Source organism: Mastomys coucha, unplaced genomic scaffold (genome assembly GCF_008632895.1).
Source record: "Mastomys coucha isolate ucsf_1 unplaced genomic scaffold, UCSF_Mcou_1 pScaffold19, whole genome shotgun sequence".
NCBI classification, from domain to species: domain Eukaryota; kingdom Metazoa; phylum Chordata; class Mammalia; order Rodentia; family Muridae; genus Mastomys; species Mastomys coucha.
The window spans coordinates 16,214,651-16,224,661 of record NW_022196901.1 but is presented as its reverse complement, the minus strand read 5'-3'; the positions used below and the strand labels follow the sequence as shown (position 1 = coordinate 16,224,661).

At 43.5% G+C, this 10,011-nt stretch overlaps 2 protein-coding genes across 2 annotated transcripts in view; one reads left to right on the top strand and one right to left on the bottom strand.

Moving 5' to 3' along the window:
• Positions 1–10,011, top strand: part of Fbxl13 (F-box and leucine rich repeat protein 13) — a 192,677-nt gene that overhangs the window by 96,311 nt on the left and 86,355 nt on the right. The window lies entirely within an intron of this gene.
• Positions 1–10,011, bottom strand: part of Lrrc17 (leucine rich repeat containing 17) — a 32,288-nt gene that overhangs the window by 7,015 nt on the left and 15,262 nt on the right. Inside the window, exon 2 of the mRNA XM_031380085.1 lies at positions 6,804–7,709. Within this exon, the coding sequence (XP_031235945.1) occupies positions 6,804–7,587 (784 nt within the window). The 5' untranslated portion in view covers positions 7,588–7,709. The remainder of the gene's footprint in view (positions 1–6,803; positions 7,710–10,011) is intronic.

Below are 10,011 nucleotides of genomic sequence, written 5' to 3'. Positions count from 1 at the left end.
GAGGAAGCCAGGGCTATGACCTCAGAGGTAAGAGGAAGCCAGGGCTATGACCTCAGAGGTAAGAGGAAACCAAGGCTCACCTCAACTTTGCTTCTACTATTTATTTTCTATCTCTAAATCATGCTTTTCAAAACCACACTCACTCCTGTGTTATATTTTACTGTGAGACCTGCCCTTTAGTCCTTAGCAAGGCAGTTGGAGCCTCTAGTGGGAAACAGACTTGTTCTTGTGAAGCAACAACAAAATGGCCAGCCTGACTGACATCCAAAGAGTAGGGTGGCCCAAGGGCTTTCAGAGGAAGCAGAAATTCTTAGAACCAGAAACCATAAAACACATTTATGAAAGGTGGCATTCACTTATCCACACTGTTGCTTTTGGTATAAAATGGTTGAATTGTGAATATGTCTAACAAAATAGTAATGAAATATTAAAACAACAACTTGGGATTTATGATTTCTTAGCCCCAGGAATATTTACAATGTAGTAACTTGGACTTAGTTTTTCTTTCCTCTTAATGATCCAGATTCTGTGGCCTTTGTATATATGTGTGTATGTATGTACACCTTTTGGAAGTACATGTGCATGATTGTGAAGGCTGGAAGTCAACCTCAGCTGCTCTTCCTCAGGAAATATCTACTTTTTTTGTTTGTTTGTTTTGAGATAGGGTCTCTTACTAAGACCTGGGCTTGCTGATTGGGATAGGGTGGCTGGACAGTGAGCCCCTGGGATCTGCCCATTTCTGCTTCCCTAGGGCTGAGATTATAGGCATGTTTGATCATACCCAGCTTTCTACGTGGCTACTAAGGATTGAACTCCGGACCCCATGCCTTCGTGGCAAGCACTTTTGTGACTGAGCTATGTTCCAACCCCTGTCTTTAATGGGATGATATTGCAGTTCATTTCTAGATTTCTTAGTACACCCTCTTGAGTCAAACTTCCTTGAATTTCTTTCCCTTTCTTGTTGGGCCCTTCCTATCTATGTACTCCTGATCTAGGCACTCTTAACAAAATTAAATGAGAACTGTATACATCCCATTATTAACTTCCTTTTACAGATGTAAAAATGGGGGCACAAAGAAGTTACATTATTTGCCCATAGTAACATGGTCACAATTTAAACATGCTAACTTAGCACTTAATCCACTATTGCTATGTTGTCTATCTGTTTTGGCCTTCTGTTTCATGTGCTGTTCACTTGTCTAGAACCCCCACATATGTGGGAGAGGAAGAGGTCACAGGCAGTCAGTAAGTCAAAGCCAATGTCCTTTAGAGGGTACTGGGCATTCCCGTCAGCAGAGCCAGCACCCCCTCAGTTCTAGAAAGCCTATAGTCTGGAACCTGCCTACTAGACCAGCCTTGAGAATAGATGACAGAAAAACCACTGTAAAACAAGCCAAAAGTGGGTTAGCCGCAAATCATTGGGTAGAAAGATGTTTATAAGAATACCCTGAAGCCCAACTTAAGCAATGGGTTTGTGGGTGCTAGAAAAGGACAACTTTGGAGTTGTCAGCAAACTCCCGAATGGAAATTACATCCACAAGTAGCAGGAAATGCAAACCAAGAGTTTTCCTAGCATGACCTAGAAACAAACAGGAAACTTCATTGGTTGTAACGGGGAGAAAAAAAATTCTTTTTTTTTTTTTTTTGCTTGAATTTGAATGAGTTACAATGTTGATTCGAGCTGTGTGCCCCCAATAGAGAACGGACAAGTACATATCTCCTCACATCAAAATGGCACTTCATCAATGTCTTCATTTCTAGAACACATGTCATATATCCAGAGCTCACATTTACCATGAATTCAAATGTTTTGAGGTAGGGGAGGGAGAAGGCTTGAGATAGGACCTGACTTTGAACTTGCTGTGATTTGAACAAGGAAGGTCTGGAACAACTGATCCCCCTGCTTCCACCTCTGAGGCTGCCGTTGTGGACCTCATTGTTGACCAACACCTTAGGAGATGCTGTATCTACTATCAGCTCTGAGCTCTGCTCCTCTGCCAACCAAACCTTACTATGAAGAGGAAATTGAGAACCTTTCCTCACATCATTTTCCCATTTAGTATGCTTTTGGTTGTCAGCAGCTTCAGAAATAATTTGAAGACTTGGTAGTTAAAGAGAAACATATAAGCTTGTTTATCAGAAATTAAAATTTCTTTTTAATTATTAAAATTGGGGGAAAATTGACTTCAGAAGCAGCTGGAGCCAATTTATCTATCTAATTTTTCCTAGCTTTCAAAGTCAAATTAGTAAACTATTCTGGTAAACGCGAAGCTAAAATTGGCTTTAGAACTCATACTTTCATGTGTTTCTGGCAAATCCAGTCACCTCAACATGGCATAAATGTGCCTTTCAACCAGTCATATACTTATTCCCTTTGAAAGGCTAAGTTGTGTTGGTAAAATGCCTGTGGTTCCATGAATAAAGCTATTTTTTTTCTTGCTGTCAGATGTTTAAGGCAAAAATAGTGATCTTTGAGGGCTATGTGGTTGAGTTGGCTCAAGTCAGTCTCTTGCACACATCTGAGTCACTGCTAGTCCGTTGGGAAAGGCTGAATTCCCTCCTTAGAAGACTCCAGACTGCAAGTTCCCTGCTTGCATTCCCTGTGTGGTGTTCTTGCATAGAGCTCGGGGAGGATCTGATACTGGGAAGGGAGCACACACAGGCATGAGTAAACGCTTGGTAGAGTGGATATGCCCAGTCTTGAAGGAAGAGATACCATTGCATGGTGGCTTGTGGCTTGAGCTATGAACTAGTACTGCCCATGCAACCTCCAGCGACAGCTTCTGTAAGCCAGCTTTGTCACTTATGAAAGCACTATTTAGGGCTGGGAGCAGTTGACAGTGGCTTTTCTTCACTAATGTCACGGCTAGTGCCCACCCCGTGGTGGCATGCTTTAGGTTTCCTGAAATTCTATGTTTTATGTAATATATATATGGCATCCATCAAAAACATTGGTACACTCCATCAGGGGCCTACAGATGAACATTACTGACCTCTTGTTATTTTAGTATTTGAGATTGGTTACCATTTATGGGACAAAATAAATTAGAATAGATTAAGGTTGTCATATTTGAATTCTAGCCATGATTTTCAACTGCTGTACATTTGTTTTAAAGTTGCTTAAGTTGCTGCTTTGAAGAGACAAAGGAAGGCAGTTCAATGCTGACATCAAAAAGAGGAGTTTAATAGGTAGACTTCTCCTTATAGGAATGTGACTTAAAATAGAAGTTCATAATAAAACAAAAATGAAAAATAAACTATGAATAGTATTAATGGACTTATATAAACCACAGTGAGACATTTTTAGTTAATTGTGAAAAGTCTTAACAAGCCTTCATTATATAGTCCAGAATTGGAGGCTGTTAGAGGCTGTGCCTGCCCAGTATTGGGGATGGAGAGAGGGTAGTCAACAGATAAAGGATGAAGATGGGCAGGAGGGATTGCTCTAATGTGCTAGTATAAGCAAGGAAGCTAAGTATGGTTGACAACAACTGTACATCTTAAGTAGCTAGAAGAGAGAACACTGACCATTTACAACACAAACAATATCTGCCTAAGGTAAGGGATAGATCAGTTCCTCTGATCTGATCAATAAACATCATAGTCATTGATTAGAATATCACACTGTATCTCATAAACACACAGAATTACTGCTGTGTATCAACTAAACATTTAAAAAAGTGAAAATACAGGCCCTAAATTTTACATAGTCACTAGCAGTTAGAGGAACTCAAGTTGTCCTTTAAGATATGACTCAGTGTTATATGTGCCTAATTTATGTGTAATGAGCTCTCTTCCTCATATGGGTTCCCTGCAGTTTTGCAGCTGAGAGGATTAATTTGAGGCATATTTTTAGGAGATTATATTTAGGCAACAGTAAGTTGCAAAGGGAAAGCAGTAAAATATGTTTTATAGCCAATGTTTGCCAAGAGAAATATTTTATAGGAAAAGAGACAAACTAAGAACTGTGCACATTGGCGGGGGTGGTGGAGCTGGTAGACCAAGACTAAGGAGCAAGCAAGGTGAAGGAGCAAGCAAGACTAAGGAGCAAGCAAGACTAGCAAGCAGAAAGGCAGTGCCCTGTATTTAACTCTCACTCACACCACCTCCCCATTTTGGAGAAATCCAACATGTTGAGAGACTCTCTACAGGGTCTCTCTACATAGCCCTGGCTGTCCTGGAACTCACTATGTAGTCCAGGATTGCCTCAAACTCACAGATATCCACCTTCCTCTGCCTGTAGAATGTTCTTACCTCTTAGAGCACAGTATTTGTAGTCTTGCTATGAAGTCTTACATGTCTTTTATGTAGATAACAATATTCTCAGACAACTGGTGAGCTCAATCCTATGTACTTTACTCTTTGACACCCAGTGTAGCAAATGCAAATTCAACTAAGCTCGGGGACAGAACCTCAGTAACAGGAAGGATTCTAGCCCAAGGCTCAGTTTGTAGTCTAAGCAATCCAAAAGAAAGCTTAGAAAACATCCTTCATAGCATAAATCCTAAGCACTCATTATAAAGATATCGAGGACATTCTACCCTACCTTGCCGTGTCAAAACTGCACCTGCTGAGTCTTCTAGAATTCTCCAGTGCTTTCTAGAATTCTCCAAAGCATTCTCGTGTGGTGGTAGCTTGTCTGCATTAGGGTCAGATTAATTCTGGAAGATGGTAAGCACTGGCTTGGGTGATCAAGGTTTCTAACTTTGTTCTTTTCCTTAACTGGGAGATCTTGTTTGACTGATGGCATCTCCCAAGCTGTTGCTGCTTCTTCCCCACCTTCCATGTTTAGATGGGGACAGGACTGCCTGAAAGCTGACAGCATGTGTACTTGGGAGGGTACCTGGCACATGGTAGATTTTTCAGTAAGTAACTTTCTCCAAAGTCAGAGGAGCCCAGCCTAGCCAGTCCTGGTTGTTATCACTGCTCCACCAAGACTCCTGTGGGCACACCTCTCCCTGCTACCTGTCTCAGGCTGATCTGACCACACAACCACTTCAGAGTCAAGGAGAAAGTGGCAAGATTTGACCAAAAGCAAACAAATTTACTCTTGGACCCAGCAGTCTAATCTCTCACATTAACAAATTCCTGCTCTTAGCCATCTTGAGAGGATCTGCTAGGGTCCCTTCTGCAATCCTGATCTTTGGCCCTCAAACAAGCACAAACAAAGACACAAATAAACGACATCACATAAGATGAATGGACATGTGTTTTAGCATGCTCAAACTGACTCTGCTCCAATGACATCTAGCTATAAGTTAATATTACCAAAAAACCTTTAAAGCATGCCCCAAATGAAACACATCAGTCTTGTCATAGGGCTTGTTATAAAGACCTTATCAGCCAGGCAGTGGTGGCACACGCCTTTAATCTCAGCATTTGGGAGGCAGAGGCAGGCGGATTTCTGAGTTCGAGGCCAGCCTGGTCTACAGAATGAGTTTCAGGACAGCCAGGGCTAAACAGAGAAACCCTGTCTCAAAAAACAACAACAACAACAACAAAAAAACAAAAAAAAAACAAAAAAAAAAACAAAAAAACAACAACAAAAGAAGATACAGATCTTGGATTACTCTTCAACAGTGTCAGTCTTTGCTAACTTATTATAAGCATTTCTAAAATTTCCTGTTCATTCTTAGTTCATCACTTGTGCAGATCTTGCACAGTGCCGCACAGGACTGTGTGCGACGGAAAGTCTACCACTGATTTACAGGCATGAGGGGAATACTAGAAAAAATACTTTTAAATAACTTAATTTTCATCCACTCTGGATAACTTGGGAAGATCTAAGATGTGGGGTTCCACCAGCTCATGAAAACCATAGGACTGGGCGAGTGGCATAGACAGCAGCCGCGGCATACTGCTGGGCCTGCCTCAGTGCTGGGCCCGAGCTGGGCTATCTTGCCCCGGAGGATGTCTCCCCACAGATGTATACTTTACATAATTGGTATAAGTCAGCTTGTATAGAGGGTATCTGCCCTGGATCCAAGATAAATTAGATTCAAGATTAAAGGAATTTCTTACTGCCATAGCTTTCCCTGAACAAATGAACCCGCTCCCATGGCTACCCCCATCCTCTGCTATTTTCTCTTCATGTAAATATTTATTGACTTCTTAATCCAGTGTGTATATGACACTTGTGGGTGGACATCCATGGGAGCCAGAGGCATCGGATTCTTCTGGAGTTAGAGTTGTAGGTGGTTGTGAACCGATGTGAGTATTGTCAACTGAATGTTGGCCCTCTGAAAAGCAGTACATGCTCCCACGCCATCTCTCCCACACAGACCCTGATTTTGAAACAGGGTGTCATGAAGCCAGGCTGGCCTCCAGCCTCCCAGGTAACTGAGGATGATGGCCTTGAACCTGCTTTCTTTTGCTTATGCTTTGTTTTGTTGTTGGGGGGCATGTGAATTATTTTTAGGAGTGTGTGTTCTGTAGCAGTGTACATGTAGCCCAGGCTATCCTTCAACTCACTGTGTAGTCAAGGATGTTCCTGAACTTCAGGTCCTCTTGTCTCTACTTCTCTTGTGCTGGGATTACAGATGTGTGCCCCTCTGCCCGGTTATATGCGTGGGTCTGGGGACTGAACCAAGGGTTTGGTTTGCTGACCGGGTGCTTTACCAACTTAGCTATGTATGTCTTCTGCTGCTCCTCCTTGGTTACCAAGTGCCCTGAATTGAACTCTGTACACTCCGTTACTGTTGGAGACAGTTTCCTGTCAGGCATCTCCAGGCACCATGGGATGTAGGGAGGGAGAGACCTTTCCTAACAGCCTGCAGAAACAAAAAGGGGAGAAACTCGCTCACCTTTCCTCTTGCAGTCCAGCGTTTGTATGGGAAACACGTAATTGTGGCACAGGGTGGAGTCCGCTTCCGGCCTGATAACTGTGGGTATCCCCGACACCTGGGGTTTGGGGTCTAGTTGCTCCTTCTCCTCTTCATCACATAGCTCTTGGGCCTTTAGCTGCAGCAACTTTTTATTTCTCAGTGCTGGTGGGCTTCCACACTTGGCGTAGTTCCCCAAATTGCGGTTCCGTGGAATCTGCAGCATGGAAATGAGCGTTTCTAGCTCACAAGTGCAGTGCCAGGGGTTGTCATAGAGACGCAGGTAGCTCAGGAGCGGCGTGTAAATGAACGCCTCCTCTGTCAACACCTTGATCTGGTTGTGCTGCAGCAAGAGGGTGGTAAGTTTATTTAAACCGAAGAATGCCTCACTCTCAATTTTGGAGATCTCGTTCTGCTGCAAGTCTAGGCTCTTCAACCTCTTAAACTTAGCAAACATGTTGTTCTTCAACACGCGGATTTTGTTTCTCGCTAGCAGCATGTGCAGCAAATCTTGAGGCCAGTCGGGTAACACATAGACTAGTTTTCTTTCTTGGCAGTCTAGGTATTTCTCGTGGAGATATGTGTACACATCACAAGGAAGGCCTGGTGCGTAGCGTTTGACTGGGCTGGAGCCTCTCCTGCCTCCGCCTGCCCGGCCACGGCTGCGGCTGGGATTGCCATGGCTTCTCAAAGCACCAGGGCTGGACTTGCGAGGCTCAGCAGCCCTGCAAAGGCAGAACAGAAGCAAGATGGCCACTACACGCATTCTGACATCCAGCTGGCCCCAGGTAGATGGAACAAGACAGTCTTCCTCTGAAATCCAAGTTTGGACAGCCTTAGCAAATACAGGTTGGGGAGAATGAGGCCCAGCCTGGGTACACAGAGCTCCTAGGAGGGACAGAAGAAAGAAATAGTGAAAGAGCCATTTTGAGCAGCATATGACAGAAACAGCAGATTTATTTCGTTTTATTTTTCTGAGCCTGCTAGTTTAAGTGGGCAAAAGAGTTTTTTACCTTTTACTTGCCTGGCTTAGTTAGTATACATACGTTTGGGCCTTAAGTTTGAGTCAAGACTCTCCGTCTTGCTGGACTGTATGCACCCAACCTCATCTTGAGTATCTGTAAAATGGAGTTGTGATGTCTCCTGGTCCCTGGGAAAGGTGCTCAGTACCTGGCCCATGGGAAGTTCTCAACTCTTGGGACTCAGCCTTGTGAACACTCCAACTTGTTCCTCATCCTGTGATTTAAGATTCCAGTCCGCTTCGTTTCTCTTCCCCAGCTTCTCTTTTATATATAACCTTGGCCATTTTGTCCAGGCATTGTCTTGGTTCTCCCTGTCCTCTCGGCTTCTCTCTTGGTTCTCAGCTCCTGGCCCTCTCTTGCCCCTGTGTCACTTCTGCCCCCACCCTCCACCGCCCCAGTCCCCATCCTCTCATGACCTGGTCTCTTCTGTTGGCCATGTTCAGTCTGAGCTCTAGATCCCTCTGGCTGTTCTCTCCACACACACCCCCTCCTTCTCCTCAACTCTACCTAGGAGTAGCCATGCCCTCCTTTTCATTAAGCCACTCATGTTGAATGTGGACCTAGAAATGCTTAAAATAAGTGGCACTGTCCCAGCCACCCCTTTATAGGTCTGGCCTCAATGTCACCATGACAGCGAGGGCTTCTCTGTGACTCCCATGCCAAGTACTTCAATCTGCCTTTCTTGTTTTATGGTTCTCCACAGTGTTCATCAGCTCTGTCTTAACAAGTTGTTTCCTTCTTTTGTGGCTTGTTCTATCCAGTTTCCTTAACTAGAAATCAATTTCCCCAGAATTTGGGCAAGGATTTTTGCCCGTTTTATTGCTACTATGTTTCCATGACAAATAGTTTTTAAAAATACATCTATTACTCTCATGTAGCTATTCTATTCCCACACATATTATCTGGGGACTCTACTGGTGAATCCAAAGATCTGCATTTTTTTCCCTTTTGAGGCAGAGTCAAATGTAGCCAAGGATGACCCAGAACTTCTGTTCCTCCTCCCGCCTCCCTAGAGCTGGGCTGCAGGTGTGTGCCACCCAGCTTGCTTATGATCCTGGAACTCAAATGCATTGAGTATGCTAGGCAAGCTCAGGTGGGAGACTGAGGTCCGTCCCAGCCCAGATATGCATGTTTCGAGAGCTGTTTTCCTTTTGTAAGAATAGTCGGAAGCACTTCTTATTAGGATATATCACTTAAGACAGAAATGACTTTTCTTCTTGACAAAGGAAGAAATATCCAAAGTAGTTAGTTTCTTACAGATAATGTGTCTGGTCCTAGTGGTGGGCTGTCTGGTTATTAGTGGCAGGCATGCTCCATTGAAATGGGATTTATTTTAGTTTGAGAGCCAGGGCCATCCCTGCAGCTTTTTCTGTCTAGTGAAGCCCCGCCCACTTAGAGCGCCTTCCCACTGCTTGGCCTCAAGCTGTCCTCACACTCACCATTCATGTGCCCCGCCACACACACACTCCTCGGCCCCACTCCGAAGCCTAAGCATCTCTCAAGGTGCTGAGTGTGTTGTCTAGCCGCCTGTCTGCATGTCTTATCTTCCCTGGGGCATGCAGTGTATTCCAAGAGCTATTAGGGCATATGGCCCTTCTCAGTCTCCACTTTCCTATAACTTAGTGCAATTTGTATGTAAATCTAACTTAAAAAATCATAACAACTGAATGGTGATGGCACATGCTTTTAAAATTCCCAGCATATGGGAGGCAGAAACAGGTGGATTTCTGAGTCCAAGGGTAGCCTGGTCTACAGATCGAGTTCCAGGACACCTAGGGCTATACAGAGAAATCTTGTCTCAAAAAGCCCAAAATAAATAAATAATAATAAAAAGTCCTAACAAATAGTTTATTTCACTTATTATACATGTGAACTATTAGAGGGATAGTGTTTCTGCAACATGCTTTGAAATGAATCAAAAGTAATGCATAATGTAGGACCAATAAGTGAATGGACATATAATAAAGCCAGTATAAATACAGATTATAATCTAGATGGCAGAGATATAGGTACTCATGGTATAGTCCTCTCAATCCTTGTGTATGTGTGCAAGTGGATATAATACAATATTTTACTAAAACTAAACAGTAGGTCCTGGAAGATGGCTCTGCCAGAAAGTCAGAGGGTGCTTACCACACAGGCATAAGGACCCAAGCTTACTCCCTAAC